General features: G+C 39.4%; 1 protein-coding gene across 4 annotated transcripts in view; it reads left to right on the top strand.

Annotated features, from left to right (window-relative positions):
• The first annotated feature begins 264 nt into the window (after positions 1 to 264).
• GADL1 (glutamate decarboxylase like 1) overlaps positions 265 to 24,802 on the top strand; it is an 82,193-nt gene continuing 57,655 nt past the window's right edge. For 2 of the 4 annotated variants that reach the window (XM_041407908.1, XM_041407905.1), the window contains exons 1-8: positions 265 to 392; positions 11,783 to 11,952; positions 12,758 to 12,884; positions 14,531 to 14,621; positions 15,224 to 15,330; positions 16,812 to 16,927; positions 23,632 to 23,711; positions 23,827 to 23,881. In XM_041407908.1, the coding sequence (XP_041263842.1) occupies positions 386 to 392; positions 11,783 to 11,952; positions 12,758 to 12,884; positions 14,531 to 14,621; positions 15,224 to 15,330; positions 16,812 to 16,927; positions 23,632 to 23,711; positions 23,827 to 23,881 (753 nt within the window). In that variant the 5' untranslated portion in view covers positions 265 to 385. Of the gene's footprint in view, positions 393 to 2,320; positions 2,492 to 11,283; positions 11,364 to 11,782; positions 11,953 to 12,757; positions 12,885 to 14,530; positions 14,622 to 15,223; positions 15,331 to 16,811; positions 16,928 to 23,631; positions 23,712 to 23,826; positions 23,882 to 24,802 lie in introns of those variants that run through there. The other 2 variants (XM_041407906.1, XM_041407907.1) reach the window with 2 other exon arrangements.

The following is a 24,802-nucleotide window of genomic DNA, read 5'->3' as shown; positions in this document are numbered from 1 at the left end:
ACTTGACGATCCTTGTGGATCCCTTCCAACTCAGAGTCTTCTGTGTGAAACTTCCCCTCGGCGGGCGGCGGTGCCCGGCCGGGCTGCCGGCAGCGGGCTGTGCGCGGCCTGCTCGGGGCTGCCTGCCGGCAGGGGAGCCACGCAGCCCCGGCTCGGGCTTTAGAGGCGGCCAAACAAGCCCGTAATTATCACAAGCATCGACTGCCACAACACCTCGACTTGGCAAGGAAGGCAGCCCCGGGGCCGTGCCCGCCCGCCCTGCCCCGCGGGAGGGGCGGCCCGGCGGTGCCGAGGGTATTTATAGCGGCCCCGGCAGCCCGGAGGCTGCGGCAGCGGCCAGGGTACAGCGGGAGCGGCACCTGCTCCGCGCCAGCGCCACGCCGGGATGGAGGGTAAACACTGGGGACACGGCCCTTGTCCCTCCTGTCGCCGCGCTTGGCCGGGCTGTGGGCGGAGGGGCTCCGGACAGGCTGGGAGGAGGGAAGCGGAGCGCTCTGTGCACCGCCCGGGGCGTTTGACACTTTGCCCGTCCTGCGGGGGCTCCTGCAGCCTCCCCATCGCGGGTAACCCATCGGGCTTGGCGAGGAGACGGGCCTGGGGCAGGAGGAAAGGGCAGGCTCGGTTCGCAGCGCAGGTGTTGGGCTGCCTGCCGGGGATCCGCCTGTAAGCTCCTTTTGTTACAGCGCAGCAGGGTGCAGCCAGGATGGCTTAATAAGGTCCAGACTTTGCAACAGTTGTCATAAAAACCTTGCAGAACAGTGCTTCTTGTTGAAATAAGTTATCTTTAAAGAGGGGTGCCTTTAATTTTTTCTTTTTCATCAGACACCAGAATACCATAATGATATATAGCAACATAGGGATTTTTTGGAACAAAAGGTCTCAGTGAGGGAGAAGTTAATCCTGTTTTATAAAGGTGTTATCAAGCTCTTTGCCTGCATGAAGAGGAAGGCCTTGCATCATTAAAGAAAAGTGAACATTGGCCCTATGTTTATAAAAGTTGGGGCTGTGGATGAACTATGGCTAATACAATAATGACACTGCTGGAGGAGCTTAGAAAATGCAGAGATTAAATTTGCAAGGTTAAGAAAGGAGGAAGTCCTTGGTGTTGTGAATGGAAGCTGATTGCTAAGTCAGAAAATAGTAAAAGTGTTTGCAGATGGCTCTCCCCCTCTCCCACAAGATCAATATTCTTGATAAGAATTTCTTAACTTGTCTCAACTTGTGACTCTCTTATGAAAATCATCAAAATAGACTTGAGACCTAATAAGTTTATTTTATATTTTACCCTAAACATGAATGAAACAGTGAAAAAGCTTTTATTCCCAGGCTGAGAAGTCTCTTGCATTCTTGGGTCATCCAAATTATTATCACTATATTAATTAAAAAAATCTCTGAACAAAATCATATTTTTGAAAGAAAACTGCATAAACTTAATATTTTAAAAACAATGGATCCCTTTTTTCTTTTTTTGATGTAAATTGAAGGAACATTGTAGAGTTACATGACAGTTCTGGTGTGTAGTAAATATGTTCTGGTGCCTGTAGTAGTTTCGGGCTGTACTGTAAGGACAGCTGTACTACGTGAGTAGCAGGGGCTGTACTGTGTGAGTGACAGCAGCTCCCAAAGTCATTTGCTTCAGATGCAGCTTATATTTATATCCTGTGCCAAAACAACCCCTAAGATATGCTGCCAGCAGTCACTGAGATCCTGGTGGTTTAGCTGGGTAGTAGTGTTCTTGTTCAAATTTTGCCTGTTGCATCCTACCAAAAGTCCTAATTTCCTTCCTAATTTCCTTCCAAAACCATTACCTTGTGCTGGTAAAACAGAATGTGTCTAATAGTAATGTGATCTCCACCCTTGTTGCTGCAGGTTTTCCAGTCTCTCTACCTTATTAATGAGTAGCATCTGTTATTTCTTTGCACTTTCCCTCTCATGAGGAATCCTTTACTCTCACAGACCTCTCTTTCCTTGGTCTTTGGTGATTTGCTGTGTTTTCTGCCGGGTTCTGCCTGGTGCATGAGCTTCTCCTAAGTGGGATGGTGAATGAGGTTAGGCTACATTGTAGCTTTCTCTAGAAGCTCAAATTATTGTAGAAATTTGCTTCTGTGGTTCTTGAGGTTGTAAAACTTTGCTGCCTGCTGAAAGTTTTTTTTTTTTTTCATAAGCAAATGTAAGTCCTTTGTTAAAACTAGACCTTCTGGGCTGATCAGTGCAGTTCTCCTTTCAGTACCGATATTATGGGCTCTTATCTTTTAATGTCCTATTGGAAAGCATCTGGGAGAGAGGCTGAAGTGCTGCCTGTTGTGTTTGCTTTGCACAGCTGGAGCAGCTGGCAAAGTGGAGTGGAAACTTGAATGTGCAGAGAGTAACACTTGCAGAAGCTGCTGTGGTGGACAGAAGCACAGTGGGAGCAGTCTGAGGGGCTAGTTGAGCCTATTTTCTCTCAGACATCACCACTGTCCACAAGGGAAGCCTTAATGACTGTGGATGGGTGAGTAAGAGGATTTTTTTTTTTTTGGCTATGCTTTCATTCACACAAAAGACAGCAAGATCCCATTAATGAGAGGGGACCAAGTTGTAAATTCCTACTCCTAGCTGCAGAAAGGGATCTTCACTCTATATACACTTCAGTCATTTGACATCAGGGGTAGTTTTCCAAGGTTGATTTGGCATGGAGAAAGCCTGGCACATTCTGTATTTGGAGAAAAAAAAATAGGTGAGCTGTTTTCTTGTGGGGCATGAGTCTGAGTGTGCTAAGCAGAGTTGCAAGCAGGCTGCTTGCTCATCAACAGAGTCAGAGCTGGAAATCACAAGAGGAAGGCAGCAGCCAGCATTTGTGCAATATGCTGCTTTTAAACTTCTGAATTGTTGATGGCTCAGTGTGTATTTGGTATGAATGGACAGTTACGTGGTTTTATGCCACCAGCAGACTGGGGAGATGAGCTGGCAAACATTTTGTGTAAGGTGTTGCCATGTTGCCATCTCAAGCAGCTGTAATGTGAGGCGTGATAAAACACCCTGGGAGTTAGGGAGACTTTAAGGCACTGGTAATGTGACACTCAGGTTAGTATTTTGGTCAGAGCAGGGGGTTGGGATCTCTCCTGTGTCTTAAAATCTGATCTGATAAAAGAGGTACTTGGATCTTTTCTAATAGCACTTCATCAAAGGAAGGGAGACATCATTTTGCAAGAAATGAAGCTTGCATCAAATAAAGCCATTCTGTGTGAGTGCATTCATGGTGCTTTAAAATTTATAAGAATTTTCTTGGCAGTTAATGAACATTTAGTGAAGAAGCTTAATTTGACATTTGAGAAGTTCAATAAATAACTTTTCTTTCTTGATTAAGGCATCTTTTAAACTGTCACTTATACAACCAAGAATTGTCACTTTTTAATACATTATGAAATCTTGTTGCATACTGATTCAGCTATTATTGCCCATTAAACAGTTTAGATTTCGTTTGCCTTAATTTCCCTGCTCTTGACTATTTTAAGCTGCCTGCTTCTTTAAAGATCATTTATATTTGCATAAGCATTTATTACATTTTCAAGACAGAAAAAAATGGACACAGTGAAGTACATGTCTGTATTTGTGACTTCCTCCCACTCTGTGGTCCAATTTGAGACAGTTTTTTATGCTCATCCCAGATGTTTACAGAAACTACCTCTTCAAGCTTTGCACAAATCAGAAGTTAGATTTCTCATGGCCTTTTTTGCTTTGTCTTGTGTCACAAACTGCAGAGGTTGTAGGAGGTAATTGTTGGTAAAGCATTGATAAGTCCAGGATACTCATCAGGACGTGGCTAATTTTGGGCCACTTCCCCCCTTTTGTTCTCCCATCTGTGCACACAAGTATTCTTATTTTAGCATTACTGGGCTTTATACATATACAGTGAGGGAATAATAAATTGAAAAGGCAAATTGTTGTTGCATCACTAATGGTTATTTCTGTTGATAATTATTGTCAGGCCTCATCTAAGGGTAATAAAAGGTGTTTTTGACCTGATTCAAATGTATGAATGTCCATCTCTGTTACCATTTCTTGAGTATATGTAATCTTTATTTTTTTAATGAAAAGCTTGTCAAGTGTCAGCAAATAGAATTGTCTTTCAAAGTAAAAGCCACTGGACCAGAAGCTATTCACTCCCATGAATGTCACGAGAAAGGTGGTTCTCAGTGACCACGGTCTTTTGCCAGCAAAGTAGCAATGACTCTACGAAGTAGTTGGTTAAATCTAGGTAATTTGGAAATTCTTGTGTCTCTAAAGCTTAGCTATCTCTGCCCTTTGTCACATCTCATCTTATGTATGCTGAAAAGCCTTATAAATATGGTCTTGTCCATTGGCAAATGTCTGGGTTTCAGCAAGGAAAGCTTGTCTTTAAGTGGCTTGGCATCCTTCTGCTGGTTACACTGCAAGGCAGCTTGCAGGGTCTCATTGAGCTGCTTAAACTAATTTTTTGCAAGCAGCCCTACTCCATTGTTCAGGGATTATTGAGCCCTCTTTGGGGCCAATAGATCATGTTAAAAAGATCTGGCACCAGCCTGGAGGGGAAAGAGTAAGTGACAAATGCTGGATGTACCTGGTATTTGGTTGCAGTGCTAATGCTGAGGTCAAATGACTGATTTAAGTTTTGGCATGGTCCAAACAAACCCCAAACAAAATAGGGTATCTGTTTTCTGCCTCTGATAGAGGAGAAATGGGAGACCTGAGTGCAGTCAGACTGCAGGCAGTGTGGTGGCTCTGTTTGGCTCTTGCCATTGCTGAGCCCTAGCGTGCACAGTAGGATCAGATCTGGGCTTCCACCAGGCACCATCCAGACTAGTGCTTTAGAAAAGGACTGCTAGGGTCTTGTGCTGGCACCTGCCAGTGCCATGCAGCAGCCTGGCCTCTTGCAGCTCAGGAGTCTTTTCCCAAAATCAGGCAGTAAACCTACAGCAGGCACAACTTGAAATGATGTGTCCAGAGCCCTGCTGGGTTCCTCATCTGTGTGACCCATCTCTGCTGATGTGACCAGCAGCATTATAACAGCCTGGGTGAGACAGCTTGCTCCATTTTGAGAGTGCTTTGAGCTACTTTTGCATTGAACTGATAGGCTAATAAATTATGAATATCTATGCAGCAACTAGTTCAGAGAACCTAGTGGTCTGGAAAGTTACATCCTGATTAGCTATGCACTAACTTCCCCATGTTAGTAAATAAGGGCATATCTCAGAGTTATGTTGTGGGCATGAGTTATTGAACAGCAATTGAAAATCCTTTGTAGGAAACAGAAAATATGGAAGTGTTTATGATATAAAAAAGTGTGAGGAAAAGACTTGTTTTGACTGGAACTTGAATGTGCAGGTAAAACTTCCTAAAATGAAATTAGGACTTTTCATCTATTTCTACATTTTAGCTTGCACTGGATCCCATAAAACTGAGTTTTAGTAAATTACTGCCTTCTTAGTTGATTTTTTAAAGACTGGAGCTAAAAATTGATTTTATATTATGATTAAAAATATAGTTCTTGCATGAAATTACTGGCTGTCAGGAACCCTTTTAAAACAAGTTGTAAAACTTCCATTTGGATAAAAAAACTATTTGTGTTTTCATTTAATCTTTTTTTTTCTTCCACTGGACCATAAAAATCTCAGGGATTCTGTATGTTCTATGTGGGTCACACCTGTATTCATAATTTCTGTTTGAACTCAGCCTCCTGCTGTTAACTTTTCTATACATACACAGTGGTTTGATCGAATGTTGCAGATTCAATCACTTTTCCACTGAAAAAGGAATGTCCATTAGATGTTCATCATCAATACCCAACTTTTAATTAAAATGAACTTGTAATTAAATTGAAATAATTTTAATTAAAATGAAAAGAGTTTTGTTTCTCAGATATTTCCTACACTGTTAGCAGGTGTTAAGTGTTAGAACGTGTGAGAAAGAATCTCACTGGGGTCGGGGAGTTGGGATTTCTATTTCATAGTTGGCATTTGCCATTTCTCAGTTTTGCAGGAAGGTGGATTCCGATTCTCCTCAGCCTTTCTTCCTAGTTGGAAATGTTACAGCATGAATCATTCCTGCACTTATTGGTTAGGACACTGCAGAGTTGTTATGAAAAATTGACATCAGTTCCCAAGGATTGGCTGCATAAAAATGTCTGAATCTTATATTTAAACTTTTATTCGCCTTTTTTTAATTTTATTTTTTTTAAGCAGATCTTGCCTAGGACCACACAACATGACATGTTGTGAGCATTCAACTAGAAAGGGTCCCTCCTCAGAGCTCAGGAAACACCTCTGAAAGCAGGACCTCTGTCCTAGTGTGGTCCTCGCATTCCCTGTCAGATATTCATCTCTAGGTCTCCTCTCCTCATTTCATTCTCCCAACCCTTCCCTTAGGAAAGGGAAATTCAGGTGTGGGATGGAGAATAGGACCCATTTGTAGCGCTGTTACTGTTCAGTGCTGGCAGTGAGCTCAATGAGTCTATTCAGGGGTTTTGGAGCCCAGACACAAGCACTTTTGTTTTCCTTGGGTCCTTTTCTCTATAAAGGTCACATTTGCCTTTTCACAGTCAGAAGATTCCTGTGTGGGGGTGTCTGTTGCTGACCTTCTGAGGGGAAGCACCCAACTTGTTCTCTATCCGCAGGCCTGGTCCATAAATCTGCAAAACAAGAATATGTAATATAGGGGGAATTGCATAAGCCCTACCATACACATGCCTACTCCTTTTTTTCATATGGATAGTTTTTCCAGGGCAAGAAGTAATTTTATATACTGGATTTTAGGAGAACTGCGTCTCCTTTACTTGGCAACAGGCCTGGGAAATCAGTTCATGAAGAAACAATATATTTTTGCCCTAAGACTGTAGTGGCTTTGCTTTATTAATGTGTACAGAAAGCAGTGATTAAAGAAACAGAAGTGGCTTTAAAGATTGTTTATACTGAGGGACTCAAATAGCTGCATAGTGTGGGACAAGTATGTTTTAATGCTTTGATACATGATCTGGCACCACAGTAATTCATTAAACATGGTGGAGTGGAGTGTTGACACTGAAGGTACTTATTTTCCTTTGCTGGACACACTAAAAGAAGACCCACGACTAGATGATACAAAATGAGAAATTAATTATTTTTTTTCTGATTAATGCTGGCAATTACTACTGCATTTGTTGCAAAGTAGAAGTAGGCCTTTAGTCAAAGCCAGCTTTTTACATTCCCTCAAATAGTCAGTGGGGCTAATACAATATGAACTGAACAGGATTTGGCTCTGGCATTCAAGCACAAGCTACTCTTTCACAAGAACCCCTTCTGTTTCCTCGTTCACCTTGTGAGCAGTAAATCTTTTTGATCATTTCATGCTACTCTCCCAAATATTGTCAGAATGGGCCAAGTATGATGCTTCAGTTTCTTTTTGTAGTACAAGGATTTAGCAGTCAAATATGGAAACAGATGAAGCTTTTGAAATATATTTAGTACTTACATAAAGATATAGAAACATCTGAAAAAATGTGAAAAAAATGTTTATGTACATTATTCCAACTCCAATTAATTTATGTTTGCTGCTGGGAAAATAATATTGATCATAAAAATGAAATGCTGGTTGGAAATACTTAGGCTTCTATAATAGAATATTTCTTTCAGGATGAAATATGAGAATTATGTGCTTGATTTTGCTGCTGCTGAAGCTAGTGGCTAAATGCCCAATTGCCTTCAACTGGAGCAGAATTGAGTCTTCTCTTTTGCAGAAAAATATCTTAAACAGTCAGTAATTCTTAATCTCTGTGTTAAAGCACTTCTATTTGCTAAATTTTTAGTTCTGTTTCAAGCCTGGAGCCATTTGGCTGGAATTGTATTTGATGTATTTTCTGAAAGTCTGCTTTCTGAGTCTGCTTCAGAGAATGTTTCTGTATTCTCAAATAGGAAAGAACATATTTATTACAGTCACATCTCTAGATGCTTTCCCTATCATATTTGAAAACAAAAGAGGTGTATGTGACAAGATGCTTTTTCTATGAAGCGGGCTTTCCCACATCAAAGGAAGTGATGTTCCTTTAGTGCAATCAGGTGTGTCTGAGACAGATATATAAAAGGCCCAAAATTTTTGGAAAATAATGTGAGCATTTGATGAATGATTTTTTTTTATTTTTAAGACACAATATGTATCATCAGCATAGTATGTGTTTCTTAGTTTGGATGTTGAGGTCTGAGAATGATATGTTAAAGGCACCTATTTAATTGTGACATAGAAAGTGAACCTGGAATCTTTCTGGAGGTTCACCTATCTAAAGCATAATAAATTGATCATTGGCCTCTTTTAAAAATGTGATAAAAAAGAAAAAAAATATTATGGAATTTCAGATTTTTGTCATCTACTTAGTTTTCCTCTTCAGGGTTTTACTGCAACCAAGAGGACACACATTAATTTTTTGATAGGGAAGAATTGGTCATCTAATAAGAACTTCAGAAGTCAGATAACTAGAAGATCAGGTATCATCAATTGCAGAAAGATCATGAGGGATAAGAAGAGTGTATGTATCCAGTAGTGGTTTCTGATATCTGAATATTACCTCAGAAAAATGTGTTGGGGCTTGATTTAACACCTGATTGTGAAGTAATTGTTTCTGCTAATTTCAGGTAATGGTCTTATTGTATATTCCAGGGCAGTATTTGCAACAAATTCAGATTGAAATTATTAGTGATAACCAGAAAAATTATTGAGGAAGTGGTAAATAATTGCACAGAGTATTATTCCATGAAATAAAATATGGGAAGAGTTACAAACTTTGCTGGAGGTTTACACAGGTGAAATTCTGTTGAAATTAAGTCTGTCTTCCATCTCTTCCTTCTAACCTCTCTGCTTTGCCTTTCTTCTGTAGGCTGTGCTCAAGTTCTGAAACAAATGTGGGGATTAAGGGTAGACTGTCACCCATTTTCCAGATAATATCTTCTTCCTCAGGATCCACAAAGCATCCTATGGAGACTGTAAACCTGTGTGTAGAGGTGAACAGACCTGCTTCAAACAGGATGCTGTTAGACCTATGACTCAGTTCCCTAAAGACCTGGTAGAAAAAGTAATGCAAAGTTCTGCTGTTGCAGAATTCCTGTAAAAAAGATCATTATAAAGTAATGGAAATACTAGTATCTTATGTCTGTGCAAGAGTGACAGGAATAGGACTGAGTTACCAATAGAAATCTTTTTCACAACTCTGCTTCCATCATTGAGTTTGAAGGAGAATGAAAGAACCCCAAACCAGTCCACGAAACAGCAACAAAAGTATCCCAAACAAACAAAAAAGGAGTTAAAGAGTTAGTGAGTTCTCTTGCTCCGCCATCTATTCTGCTTGTAACCAAAGGAAGTATCAGTATCTGTGCTCTGCAAGAGATATTAGTCTCCCACATTATAGGTTTTTTTTAGAGCCTGTTGGGGACTCTCCGTGTGTTGAGACACGAGGCTTGACTCCATTTCAGAAGGCTGATTTATTATGTTAAATATTATATTAAAATACTACATTAAAGCTATACTAAAAACCAGAGAGATCAGAAGACTACAACAAGAATAGAACAGAATAGAATAACAAAATCCTGTGACTGCTCACAGCCTTGGCACAGGTGGCTGTGATTGGTCATCAATGGAAAACAATCCACATGGACCAATCACAGATGCACCTGTTGCATTCCACAGCAGCAGATAGCAATTGTTTACATTTCTCTCCTGAGGCTCCTCAGCTTCTCAGGAGGGGAATAATCCCAGCAAAGGATTTTTCATAATATCATGGCTACAAGAGCCTGTCCTCTTTTTCATAGAAACAAAACACCTTTGGCATACATAGAGATCGTAGACTCTCCAGGTGATGTTAGGGTTGAAATTCTTTTTTGTATTTATGTTAAACTCTGAATAGTACTTACGGCAGCTATTTATACATCAAATAACTAAGTCTCAACACAAAATTAGTCTCTGTTCTCTCTGCCCAAAGCCCTGATGCCTTCCATTTCCTAGTAATACCCAGGGTTTTAAATCTTATAAAGCTGACCTACTAGCTTGTGTTTCCAGAGATAAACATCTAAGACTTTTTCAAGCTGCAGTTTCTTTACAGTGCCTCTGCTGTGGTGTGCTGGAAAGCATGATGAGAATTGACGTTTTTTATGTCTGTGGTTTTCCCTCTTTGCCTGTTGAAGATTTAATACTGTTTGTCTGCTTGTTCTCCATCTGTCCAGTAGGAACATTTATGTCTTTCCTATAACAATGGGCTGAAGGCCACTCTGTTCAGAAAAATTTAGTATGCTGCCCATTTGGATTAAAAATAGAAGTAATTTCAGAAAGCTGTAGGGGGAGGGGGGGTTGTGTTATTTTTGTTGGCGGCATTATGAGAAGTGTGAGGTCCCATCTCATGTTAGAATTTTGTCTTGTTTGTCATATCTCTCCTGATAAATCGAAGTGGACTGAATAGCTTCTCTGAGTCACCAGAAAAGAAAAGCTCATGGGATTAGCAGGGTTTCTTTCAATCAATGGACCTTGAAGTGATGCACATTTCTAAGCAGCATTGTTGTTCTTCTAAGTCCTCCTGTGCATGAGGAGCTGTAATTATGATAAGCATGATGAATGTGTCAGACTGCAGTGCCTGGCAGTCCTCTGGAAATTCAGTTGTTTAGATCTGTGAAAGAGCCACCTGTCTTCTCCACTTGGTAAGTGGAGCCAAAAGTAAAGCAATAAGATAAAGCTGTTTTGGGCATACAACACACACCCATTTCTCCAGACACCTCAGCCTTGCCCCATCCTCACGGTAAATGAAGACAGCCCGTGGTGGCAGTGCTGCCTGGCTGTACAGACCTCAGCTATTCCACAGCAGGATCCGTGAACAGATACTGCCTGTCACCCAGATAATTTGGTTACAGTAGTTACCGCTTCTCCTTTCAGCGCGATACTGTTTCAAATATCTATTCCCTCCATATCTCCAAATGTCTCAATTTCATCTTCATCCTCATGCTGGTGAAAACTGGAGTCCTGATCTTGCCGTATGAAATCAATACATGAAAGAGATACGTAGTTGCCACTGTTGGCCAGTGTCTTACAAGCATCTTGGATGAGCACTCAGGGGTAATGCAAAGGTGAAAGTAAAAATGTGTTCATGGAGGAGAGTACATCTCCTGGGTATAGGTGAGGCATATTGTACACTAATATTGTACACTAATACTGTAATTAGTGACTGAGGGCACTTAATGGGGTAAGGGCACAAAGAAGTACAGGTATGTGACATCGAAAGGTTTTTTTTTTCAGGGAGTGTGGGTCAGTGAAGCACTCTGCAAAGAATGCAGAAGACTGAGCAAGAGAACTGGCTGGTGGGAAGGAGCAGCATAAAGATACAGGAAACAAAGCTAAAAGTAATTTTATTAAAAAGTGGGAGCAGAGGGATTGCTTGTGGAGGGAAACATTTTCAGTTAAGAAAAATGTCCATTATCTTTCTGTGTATTTCTATTTGTACAGCTGTAGCATGTTCTAAGCCAGAACTGTATTTTCCTCTGTGTTTGGAAAGTCCCTTGCATGCTTTTGTATGTTAGAGAAAGCAGTAGATACAATACAAGTAGGCTATTATTGCCTGCAGAATAATAGTCTATATTTGAAGTAATGTGGGGGTTTTTTGTCTGTAAAGATTCTTCCACCAAAATCTAGGATTTTTGTGTGGGTAAAAAGTCCATGTGAGGTTTTTCTTAAGTTGACTAAATCTCCAGCAGTGAAAGAATATTTTTAAAATTTATTATTTATTTATCCTTGCTTTAATGATGAGTTATTTCTCTTACAGTTGGTGTTTGCAAGCAGGAGATGCTCCAGAAGAAGAATGCTGTTTTGGTGGATGGGGTCATCCTAAATGGTCCAATAATGGACTCAAAAGCAGGAGAGAAATTTGTGGAAGAGGCCTGTAAGATTATAATGGAAGAAGTTGTCCAGAAAGCGGATGATGTAACAGAAAAGGTAAAGCTAGAGTGTGTTGTTGAGACTTTGTAGTGAAGGTAATGACCAATAAATCAATTTTTTATAAGCTCTATTTTATTGCACTCTAAGTAGCCTCAACATTGTTTACAGTCTGTACTTGGCTCCAAAATAAAATACAGCCATACAAATTAATACATAATGTATTATAAAACCTTTCAATAACATAATTAGCATACATATCTGCCAGAAAATGTTAATTTTTTAAAAATCTCAGAATACAAAGGTCATTTTCTTTGAGATCACAAATGGCTGTAGTGTTTTTCATGTTTGGAGTGGGGTTGAGTTATTTGTTTTCTCATCAGAGACACTGGTGTTGGAGAAGGAGGAAAGTGGGAGTGGTACCACTGTGACAGGACAGCATTATAAGATTGCTGTGGGTTCTGCAGAACCTGCTTAAGAGGCTGTATGGGAAGAGGTCCTGAAAATAAACCATGCTTGCCTTTGGGCATGCACTGCTTGCTCCCACCCCTTGGCAGAACAGCATCTGAAATGCTGTGATTGCAAATCCTTAGCTAACGACAGAATTTGAGCTGCAGGCTTCTTTCTTTTCTGCCTTTCAGCATTTCCCACTCTAATGTTTATGCCTGAGTGTTGCCTGAGACATGACAAAACCAACATCCCATGAGGCCAGCTTACTGCATATATTTTCTGGTGGCACTGGTTTCCCTGCCATGGGAAGTTTTGTGAAAGCAGAGCTGAACGGGGTGATTACTTTGTGCTCTGTAACCTCTTGCTCCTGGCTAAGCTGTTCACTGATGGTGTCTGCCCTGCTCCCCATCACTAGGTCTGTGAATGGCAAGCCCCTGAAAAGCTTAAGCAGATTCTTGACCTGGAAATGAGGGACACCGGAGAATGTCATCAGAAGATCCTGCAGCTCTGCCGTGATGTTATAAAATACAGCGTCAAAACCAGTAGGAATGGGCTTTTAAGCACTGTTGCTCTGCATGCTAACTTAGATAGGATGTTTACAAACCTCTATCACCTTTCAGGGAACTGGGAGTGTGAATGTTTGTTTCTCTCCTGCCTATATAAGGGTGCAAACACTTGTTTGAATTCTAGTCACCATCGGCTTGACTAATACATGTCATAATGGCAAACTAATCAAAAGTAATTAACATAATGCCACTTGCATTAGTAGTAGATTCTGTCATTTTGAAGTCTAGCAAAACAGGCAAGAGAAGAACCTTTTTGTGTGATTTCCTGCTGTCTGAGTGATGAGATTTGGAGTCACCATCATTGCCCTCATATGTTCTTAGTGATGATTACCCTCCATTTATTGTTGTTCTATTTGAGAAATAGTCTTGTAGGTTGTTAATTTACTGATAGGCAGTAATTCCTGTTCCAGACACCATGAAAAGAGAGCCTGCAGTGTTTCAGAGACAGTACACCACAGCTCTGCAGGATTAGTTCTCTATAGCTAACCTTTCTGCAGCGTGTGCAGGGTAATTCAGTCTTGGTGAAAGGGGATGAGCAGCATCTGTTCAGGAAATAGCACTGTGAATCAGTAGCTCAGGATTTCAGATGTTGAACGGCTTAGGCTGTATTATGTTAAGTAAGAAAGACATTTTATATAGTTTGTTGTGCATTTCTGGGCTGCATTCCCTGCTACAATCACTGTTGCTACAGAGGAAAACTGTAAAATAATTTTGAGAGGGAACTTATGCTTTTGAAAACCACAGAAAAGGTGTGATACTGATCTGCAGGGGTAGTGTACTAATAATATGCAGATATAATTACTGAGTTAGTGAAAGATGTGTTTATCTTACTTTTGCAAATTGCCTTTAGATTATAATGTGTCACCTTAGAAAGGACGTTGTATATAAAAATATGCTGTGCAAATAGTCTTTAATTTGTGAATAGACATTTATTGAAGCCCTAGTTATAATATAAATGGAGCCATACTGTTTACCTGGTTTTGCATGTAAAAATGGCTGTGCTATGCATTAAAATTTCGGTGGTGACCCCACTGTTGAACAGAGTTGTTTTTATAGTCAGCAGTAGTATAGAATTTTGTCAAAATTAGTTATATCTCAGTGTTTAAAGGAGGGTAAATAAATTCTCTTAACTTCTCATTCATTTTAAGTGTGCAGCAAAATTTTCCATGCTGTTAGACTGCCTCTCTCTCTCTCTCTCTCTCTCTCTGTGTTGAAACTCTGGTGGGAGAAAAGGCACAGCTGCTTGGGATCCTGTATTCTATGGCTTAGCAAAATCTGGCTGAGCAAAATTTTGACTGTGGCCTCTAAAAACCACTGTTTAAAGGCACTATGTATATTCAGTTGTCAATCCCTTTTATTTTTTGCTTTATAAAACTTGTTAACAACTCACAATTATTCTGTGCAGCACTTGCGTTTCTCAAGACATGTATTGAAGTTTGAAAGTGCCTATTAAATTTACTTTCAAAGGAATGTCTAACTTTAGGAAAGGACAGCAAATCCAGAGAATACTGAGAGAATGGAGTCAATTGTGCTTTGCAATGATCAGCATTCAACTGAGAGGGAGTGTGATGTATTCCCTGTCGTGGTATATCCTGTCACTTGTTTTTCATCTGTATTTCCAGATCATCCAAGATTTTTCAATCAGCTGTATGCTGGAATAGATTATTACTCATTAGTGGCTCGTTTCATTACAGAAGCACTGAACCCCAGTGTGTAAGTGTGGTTCTTTGTCCTCTTGATGATGAATTAGTATGCTTTTTGGAATAACAGCTTTTTTGCTTCCTTGCTTCTGATTTCTGTTTTGAGTGTTACAGAAGAGGCAGGAATTGTGCAAAACTTTGGGAGAGGAAACCCTCTGAATTAGATTGGCTGAAGTTGGGATTTGTGAGGAGAGATTTTTTTTCAATGCTTATATATCTAGACTTTTATCTTAATACATAAAAATAAATTAATTAGACTTAATTTAGTTGTTCATTCCTTTGAGACATTCTGCACACAGCTGAATGCAAATGGTTATCTGTGTACTCTTTACTTGCAAATGGAAAGCTGAAATTTAAGCATGTGACCTACATTGATAAAAACTCTGGGGTATTACTTTGAGAGTGGAAGTGACAATGAGATGCTACCAGAAACTGAGAAATTGCTCTACTGTATCAGATCCATCATGTTTTTAGTTTACAGTCCTACTGCTGGTGGTGATCAGCTGCTGATAGATTAGAGAAAGGTGCAAGAAGTCTTTATATAGTTTTAGCAATGCCCTGTGCCATGAGTTATGTAGTTTTAATACCAATTACCATGCTGTTATTTCTGTGTAGATACACATATGAAGTGTCTCCTGTGTTTCTGCTGGTGGAAGAAGCAGTGATCAAGAAAATGATTGAATTCATAGGCTGGGAAGAAGGGGATGGTATATTTAATCCAGGTAGGAACAGTTCAGACTTCAAGCTGAGTCATTATAAACAGCCTACTACCATTAATTCTATGAACACTGGAGTAAATGTAAATGGCATATTTAAAAATGCATGCAAAAGTGTAGTGATACACAAAACTATTTTATTTTATTTTTGTTTCTAGGCTTATCCTATGTGTTTCGAGTAATAATTTGGTGATTCTGACCAGTGAATGAATGAAAACACTTCTACATTAAATATAATTATATGGAATTATTTGTAATTAATTGTTTGTAGCTGATGCCCTTCCTGATCTTATTCACAATACCAACAGCCTCATTGGAAGGAGTCAACTTAGCTGACAGACAGGGAGCTGATTTATGTGCTAGATGCCAATCCATGGTGCCTGGGGCCATAGGTCTGTGTGCCCTGCCTATGAACTGTGGGAGCAAGAATTTACATGTTCTTAACTCCTTTGAATTTTTATAATTTTATTAAACATTATGATAAGGCAGGCCAAACAGATATTTCTTAAGCTGCTTGATAAAGCATGTTTTTCAAATGTTTGTAAGGCAGTGTTTCAGCCCACAACACTGAAATAATGAAGCATAATGGTGATATTTCACAGATTATTCAGGTAACCAATAACTGGGATAGATGTGAAGCCTTTATGTCTATTTTGGGGGTGAGAAGAGAGTTTACATGAGTACATGAGTTTAAACTCCCCCTCCCAAACTGAAACTTAAGTCAGTAATTCTAGCCTGCACATTAGTAGTTGAAAAATAAATAAACTAAAAATCCCTATTTTTAATATGTTACTGGTATGGATTTTTTTTCACATCAAATTTGATGTGTATTTTTGGTAGCAGCCTTACTTTTACAGAAGAATTTCTGGCTTAATACTTAGTGGTCTACTGAGAGAAGATAAATTAATTGTCCTTGTTTTGGGTCTAATTGTATGTAAGAGTTTTTCTTACTGCTTTGGTTTTGTTCTTCTAGGTCAATAGAACCAGTCCCAAGTGAACAAAACTTGTACAGCTCTTACCTTGCAGATCTTTCAGTTCCCAATCACTGTGGGTTTTTTTTTGTTGTTTGTTTGTTTGTTTTTTTTCCCAAAGATGTTTTTTTCCCTTGGTCCTCTGAGGCCTGGTTGCCCAAGGGATCTCCAAGGCTCTGAGCTTGGTGCAGGCAGCTGAGCTTGCTCTGCTTCACTGTAGAGGGGAAGGTGCTGGGGCAGGGCTTCCTCTGTTGGGGAGGACTGCTTGGGCACAGCTCTTATTCCTCAAAGAGGAAAATATCCCCAAAGAGTATCCAAACAGGCTCTGCTTCCATGCCTGCTGCATGCCCAAGGTTCATTTTATGGACGTAGCCTTCGGGGGAGGAAATAAACTGTGATGGATTCATCACTAGGATGCCTGTGGGATTTATTTCTCCCTTACTAGGTCAAGCACTCAGATGCAGGAGAGGTACTCATACTGTGGCTAATCCAATATTTGTATGTCTCTTTTTGCAGGTGGCTCTGTTTCTAACATGTATGCTATGAACTTGGCAAGATACAGATTTTGCCCTGAGATAAAGGAGAAGGGGCTCTCAGGTCTGCCAAGACTAGTTCTGTTCGCTTCAGAAGAGGTAAAACGAAAACAAAGAAAAGCTTTTTGAACTTTATTTTTCCAGTAGCTGCAAAATTATATAATTTGCATGCCTGATGGGGCACTGGTAGAATAATTCTGACATCAGTGTATGATGTGGAATATTGAAGTGGAGAAGTCTGATGGTAAATTTCCCTGCAGAAGCTTTCTTGCTTTCAGAAAACAAACACAGATGTTGCTGCTTTGAAAACTGCTGACACAAGAATAGGTTGTACATGGGGCAAACCTGAAGCAGAATGCATGTGCTGTATTGTGGAGGTCTGCAGCATTTGATTTCCCACAGCACAAAGTCTAGCAGGAACTGTAGGTAGGTTTTGGATGTCAAAGGTTTTTTTCTGCATGTTTAATTTGTACTAAACTGAGTACTTGTGGGCCTGTGAGATGGCTCTCAGCATCTCCCGTTTTGCCCTGTGTCTGAATATACAGATTGGTTGTGGTACAGAGTCAAACCCACCATATGCCTCTCAGAAAAAAAGAAAAAATTCTGGACCTTTAGACATTTTTTCTTTAAATAATTGAAAATACCTGCCACTTTTTAAAATTTTTGAATAGTATCAATCCAAAATGCCTGTGGGAAATTGAGTTACATTCATACATTTATTCTGAAGGTAGTTTTTGGAGGCTTTTTTCTCTTCCCTGTCTCTTCAGTTTTGAGAGTTTATCATTTGATTAGTGTAGAGTTGTTATTAATTCTGACTACAGAATTCTGCCTGCACAGAACCTTGTTGTATTAGAAAATATGGACTTACTAGGATAATTTTAGCTCAGACATTTATGCTCCAAACAGTTTGCAGTGTAAATAGATGAGAGGCTTATTTTGAAGAAGCCTGAGGGATGAAGGCATTGTGTAAGTTTTCCAAGATAACATGTATTTTGGAACTGAGCCCACATGTTCTGAATAAAGGTGGTTTGGTTGTTTTTTCCCCCCAAAAATACATTTTCTTGTTTGCTTTCTTTTTTTTTCTGAAAAATGTGTGTATGAAAATACATGCCAGTTCATATTTAATCCCTCATGTTGAGTCTTCAAAATAGTTGAGGAAAAAATGAGTTTGAAGCAAGTTCCATAAATGCTTTTGAAGTGAAGCCCATGAAACTTTCATCATGAAGTAACGTTTTATTTCATTGCATGGTTTAGCTACAATGTATTTTCTTACTCTGAAATAAGCAAACATTTAATTTCATGTCAAAGGAAATTTTAATTGTCTGCCAGAATAAATTTATTTTTATGTCCTTGCTTCACCAGGAAGACTAAAGCCATAAAACATAAAGCTGACCAGGAAAAATAGTTTGGTAAATTATTTGTAAGGCCATGCTTTTGATCTCTAATACTTTGTTTGCTTCAAAGAACTATGTAGTCTTTAGTACTCAATAATCATTTACTGTGAAACTGATGCTTTTAATAGCTAGATAGTGTGACTCTTTTCTAAGATCACTAGTGTTTATTCAATGTTATGAGGGAGGAAATGGACATATTAATTTATAATTATTTTAGATCCACCTGTACTGGGTCCAAGCTAGATGATCTTTTGGAAACTTTTGTTTGGATATGCCATATTAAGAATATTTGTAATTAGTAGTCCACACTTGAGATAAGTACGGAAGCGCTGGTGTAGTACAATTCTAGTTCTTTTATTATTGTTTTTATTTTGAGTCTTTGAATCACAAAACCAAGGAATCATTTAGATTGGGCAAGACCTCTAAGATCAGCAGGTTCAACATCTGACTGACCACCACCTTCTCAACAAGACCATGGCATTAAATGCCACGTCTGGTTGTTTCTTGAACACCTCCAGGGATGGTGACTCCAGCACCTCCCTGGGCAAACTTCCAGTGCTTAACCTTTTCTGTGACAAAATTCTTATTGTCAAACTTGAACCTCCCCTGGCACAGCTTGAGGCTGTGTCCTCTCATCCTGTCAGTGGTTTCCTGGGAGAAGAGCCTGACTCCTCCCTGGCTACACCCTCCTTTCAGGCAGTTGTAGAAAGCAATAAGGTTGGTCCCCTCTGCTCAGCCTTTTCCCAGGCTAAACACCCCTAACTCCCTCACCTACTCCTCATAGGACTCACTGTCTAGATCCTTCCCCAGCTCTGTTGCCCTTCTCTGGACATGCTCCAACCCCTCAGTGTCTTTCTTGTAGGGAAGGGCCCAAAACTGAGCACATGATTTGAGGTGTGGCCTCACCAGTGGTGAGCACAGGGGGACAATCACTGCCCTGGTCCTGCTGGCCACACTACTGCTGATATAGTCCAGGATGCCATTGGCCTTCTTGGCCACTTTAGCACACACTGGCTTGTGTTCAGCTGGCTGTCAACCAGTACCCCCAGGTCCTTGTCCACTGGGCCGCTTTCCAGCAGTTCTTCCCCATGCCTGTAGTGCTGCCTGGGGTTGTTGTGACCCAAGTGCAGGACTGGGCACTTTGTTTTGTTGGTGTCACACCCTTGGCCTTGCCCATCAACTCAGCCTGTTCAGATTCCTCTGCAAATCCTTCCTACCCTCCAGTAGATCAATTTCCCACCCAGCTTGGTGTCATCGGTGAGCTTCCTGAGGGTACACTCAATCCCCTCATCCAAACATCCTTTGTTTTTGTTGGATTTTCGTTGTTGGTTTTGTTTTAACTGAAGAGGTACCTGGAGAAGCAAATTGTCAACCCTCCCAACAAAACAAACAAATGAAAAGTAAAACAAAACTTGGAGAAATTAACAACCTGGGTTTATCTTCATCATGAATCAGGCAAGACCATTGGCATGAGAAGAAGCCATGAGGCTATAATGAATGGAGTATTGATAAGGAGTTGAAAGACATGACTGTTCATTCAAGGCCCTTGTACCATTTTAGGGCTTGGTTGAAATAAAATTATTTTTGACCTTAATTTGCTAAGTCTAAGTTTCAGTTTGGCACTTGTCAAGTTGAAAGAGTTGCCTTGCTGCAAAGCAGGGGTATGCACAGACTTTCAATGAATTATGTGATCTGGGGCTATGTATTTTTTGTGTGATCTTGGATAATATAAAGATATATATTTAATGCAAGGTCCTCACATATTCTGCTTGGCCTTCAGGAATAAAAAGGCGCATTTTTCCTGTAAGCAAATGCTTAGATATTCAAAGCTGTGGTGATAGGCAGTGAACACTGTTTATGCTGCTATTCTGTAATACTTTTCCTGGACCATAGCAATGTGATTCCCCTTGAGACAGTAGCAGCAGAAGAGTAATTGTTATATCCCACTTTCTGGAGGCATGATTTGTGGCTCTGTAGGAGATAAATGCTGTTCTAGTTATAGATATCAGCCCACCTTCTTATTCCCTTTTGCTATCTGAGTCCCATCTAGACTTTATTCTGGCACAAGTATGTTCTACATTGAGCTGAAAGGTAGAAATCTGATAAGTTTGAGGTATGTAAGGGTAGAAAGAGGATGTGTAAACAGTTGAAATGTACATGCTGATGTGAGCAGTTTTTTTAGATGAAATGAAACTAAATTCCTCCCCAGTGCAACTTGATCATGAAAGTAATAAAGCGAGAGAACATGACATTAACTTATCATGTTGTCCCCCGTTGAAATTACAACAGACGAAAATGGGTAATAAAACAATCTCATAATAAGGTAATTGCTTTATGCAATCATGTTTCTAGGAAACTTTTTAAAATCAAGAAAACATAAATTTATCTTCTGTTTTAATGAGCACAGGTAGAAAGTACCTTGTCTTTGCAAGGTACTTTAGGAAATGAGAACTATGTCTAGATACAGGTAAAATAGTGCAGCAGCACATCTTAAATGCACCAATGTTCCAGTTTGATCTTGTCCTCTAAGATGGTAATTTCTTACTACAAATGGCTACTGATTCAATAATTTGTCCAAACAAACTAAACTGTGAAAGACACGGCAAGAGTAACCTGAACTCACAGTATTTAAAATAATACTTTTAATCTGGATATTTCTTTGTCTTTTTTATTNGGAAAGAATTTTTTTTTTTTTTTTTTTTTTTTTTTTTTTTTTTTTTTTTTTTTTTTTTTTTTTTTTTTTTTTTTTTTTTATTTATTTTATTTTTTTTTTTTATTTTTTTTGTTTTGTTTTGGTTTCGGAAAGGGAACTATGAAAAGTGAATTATGTGGTGTTCTTGTGACTGTAGCTGCTAAATGCTCTTAGGTATATTTTTCTTAAAATGATGCAATGCAGTTTAGCATAATGGCTTCTAGTAATGAAGAGAGGGGGAAGAAATTCTTACATGTTTTCAATCAATATAACTAAAAGACCTCTTTTTTCATCAAAGAAAGCATATTCCAAGTCTATGTAGTGTTAGAGTCTTGTTCTTTTTCTGTCCTAGTGAAAGACAGAATTTTCCAAGAAGCATAGAGGTTCTTCTGGAGGAAAAAAAAAATTCTCTTGCAGCCTATTTGTTTTTGTATTCCCTCTATTATTCTCTTTTCCCCTGCTTTTTGGTATAATCTCTCATGTACTCAAGCCTCTTTTATCTTTCTTCCAGTCTCTCATACCATTGTTTATAATAAAATATACAATTTACTGAATGTCTGCTTACTAGTTTACTGAATCTACATGTGTTACTCAGTTTGGAAGGATCTGATTATTCCTGGTGATTCATACCTTTCATTTGAAAGTAATGGCTAGAAATCAGTGATGGAGACAACTTGTATTTTAAGTGAATCACTCATCAGTCAAAAACATCTCCAAACTTCTGCTGAACAGCACACAGCCACTTACAGTCATTATTACCTTTGTTGATGTAATGTAAGACTAATTATCCACCTATGTATGTTATTATTCTTGTAGCAGTATAAATGACTGAGCCCTAAAGGCCTTGCGGATGTGCCATGTTACAAATTAAGCTTTCTTAAAACTACTCAGTAGCATCATGTCATTGTATGCCTTTGTTTAAAAAGTGGGTGATGGTGGGGGAAACCTCTTTGTCAAAAAGAAAAAGAGCCCTCTGAGATCATCCATCTCATCAAAATAAGCGTGACAGGCTTTAATACCCTTAATATATTCATGCCCACACATTAAAATGTTGTACATTTTTCATAATTATGTTCTGCAGTAACTGCATTTGTGTGAACTCTCAGGAAGAAAATGGAATTAATTAACCACCTGGCTTCACCTCCTGTATGAAAAGTAGCAATTCTAGACATCTTTGTGTTTCCTGGAGTGTGCGTTATTTTAACCCTTCAGTAATAATGTGTAAAAAAGACAATTTTATTTTTCTGAGAAGGGCAGTGATAATCCAAGGGTTGGATGGTCTTGGTTCTGAGAAGAACTGTCTAGTCCTGTGGCATGTTTTGTACTCTCAAAAGTGACTCCACTGCTATAAGTGGGTATTTTTGATGTCTGAATACCTTTGGGTTAAGAAGGTTGCTGTATCTTGAATTCCCAGGCTAATCTTGGGGACAAATTAAGCAGAGATCAGTGTGCTCTTGTTCTGGAATAAGACAAAGTGTTCTTTGTTCTATTGTGCTGGAATAACAGTACCACACTAGAGCAGGTCCTTATAAAGGTGAGCGTTGGAGATATGGTTAGATAAACCATTACTATTTGTTGAAAAGAAAAAAGTTTATAAAAAGTATAGAGTGGTCTGTGGACTTCAATAGCATTCTCACCTTAGTAATTTTACCACATTTTGATTAAATAAACACCCATTTCTAAAATACTCTTTTACACTCCACAGGCTTCATAGACTGATGCCCTTTATTCAGAGCAAAGTGAGAAGTGGGCTGCATGTGTCTGTGTACTCATTCAGATATGTCCCTGTCATGAGACCTAGCTAAAATTCTTTGCTAAAATAGTAACTTAATTTTCTGGAAAAATGCAGACTGGTCCACACTGGAACCTTTTGCAAAATCCACAGTAAAATATGAAGTCCTGTCTAAGGTCTGCTAGCTTTCACAGTAGTTTCTAAGGTTCACTTTCACGTGCACTATCTTCACACCACCATGATTTCCAGACCCTTCTGCAGAGATAGGGCATTGAAAGCCTTGCAAATCCCCATTTACCACATCTGAAGCTTTGGTAGATCTTGGGACTTGAGCTCCTTGATTCTGTGAATATGGGTTGCTGTATTAGGCCATGGGTCAGTTTAGCAGAGTATCCTGTCTCTGGCAGTGGCCATCAGCTGAGGATTAGAGAAAGCATACAGAATTGTTACAAGCATAAAGTAATAGAAGCTTCAAATATACATCCTAACAAAGGGTCCAGTTTCCAAGGAGTGGTGCTTTTGGACTTTCAGACCTAATTAATTTTTTCCAAGCTGTTGAGTTAAACAGCCTTTAGACCCTTTTCCTCATGCATTTCCTAACTCTTACACTCATTGATAGTTTTGACTCAGTTCTATTTAAATGTTTTGAAACAATTAATAATTCTTCTCTGATGACACTTCAAAGCTTCTACTTTTCATTCTAATGCAGAATGAGCTCTAAGAAAAATTGTATGAAATCGAGCTTCTAATTTTTTTCTTAAGCCTGCATTTTAAACATGGTGCACAACTTTTTTTGTCTTATTTTCCCCAGTTTTCTGTGTGTTAAGTAGAAGATGGGCTTTGTGATATGTACCTTATCAGTTTGCTTTTTGCTGTTGTCATGGCTGTTGAGTGCTGCTGTACTTGCCACTGTTCCCTATGTTAAGGAATTTGTTTCTCTTGTTTAATTGTGTGTGTACTTTTTTGGTGCCTCTCTCACTTACAGTGCCATTACTCCATGAAGAAGGCAGCCTCCTTCCTGGGAATTGGTACAGAGAACGTGTACTTCATCAAAACAGATGAAAGGTAGGAAAGCAAAAGCCATGACTCTGCTCTCTCAGCCTTTTTAAAATGCAGTAGTGCTGTACATAACTAACCTATTTGAATGTAACTGAAAAAGTTTTAAATCTGTGTCCCTTAGAGGTAAGATGATACCTGAGGAACTGGAGAAACAAGTCCAGCGGGCCAGGAAAGAGGTGAGAGGGGGAGAGAGAGTGTGAAGGAGAGAGGAATGTATGCAGACTGTGTGCTTGTATCTGAGTGAAAGGAAGGAAAACTAAGAGTGACCAAAATCTTAAAAGTAGGGCTGTTAATGTAACAATGTCTTTCTTCCAGGTGCAAGCTCTTTGCCACAAGCTTGTGAAACAAGCCGAGGCTTATGGGTTCTACACTCTTAGAAGGGAGGAAAATTCCACAGGGTGTTTACTGCTAGTGAAAGTCCTGAGTACAATGCTGCTCTGATGTATTTAGCACATTTCTTATAGGATTTCCTTTGCCCATGATCCTTTTTCAAATGGATGCAGTATGTTTTCCTAAAACGGTTTTTCAGTTAATTACAGCAGCTATTGCTCTATTGCCTCTGCAGTGAGCAAGAACTCTAATATGTGGCTTAGTCCCTAAAACTGTCTTACAAGCTTCAAATGCTAAATTTGAGTGAGAGTGCAGAGATATGCCTCTTTTACCCTAGGGACTTTGCCAAGTAGAAAGTCAAAGGCAAGAATATGGAAAGACACTGATGTGTATTTAGACAACATTAACGTACATTCCTCCAATCTGAAAGACAGTCCTTACCTATAGTCAACATAATTTATTTTAGAGAGCTTGAAGGACTGAATGTGACTTCCAAGAGGGTCCTCTTTTGGCTTGGTTAGCTCACCCTATCTCTCATTTCCAGTTTGTGCATCAGAGCTGTAGAATTCAGTGCTCAGCCCTTAGTCCATGATGGGTGAATACAAAGCAGCTAGTGCAATGTTCATGGCATGGATGATACCTTCCATGGAATTCTATCTTGGGAAATCTGCCTTTGTGGCTGATAGAAAAGCCAAGGCAGTCCTGTCCTGTCCTGCACTAGCACTTACTACAGTAAGTTCTGATTTGGATACATTTTTTGCCAAACA

The sequence above is a fragment of the Onychostruthus taczanowskii genome, unplaced genomic scaffold (genome assembly GCF_017590055.1).
Source record: "Onychostruthus taczanowskii isolate IOZ18803 unplaced genomic scaffold, ASM1759005v1 scaffold28, whole genome shotgun sequence".
Taxonomy (NCBI): Eukaryota; Metazoa; Chordata; class Aves; order Passeriformes; family Passeridae; genus Onychostruthus; species Onychostruthus taczanowskii.
The sequence above is the reverse complement of the archived record's forward strand: the minus strand, read 5'-3'. Positions and strand labels throughout refer to the sequence as shown.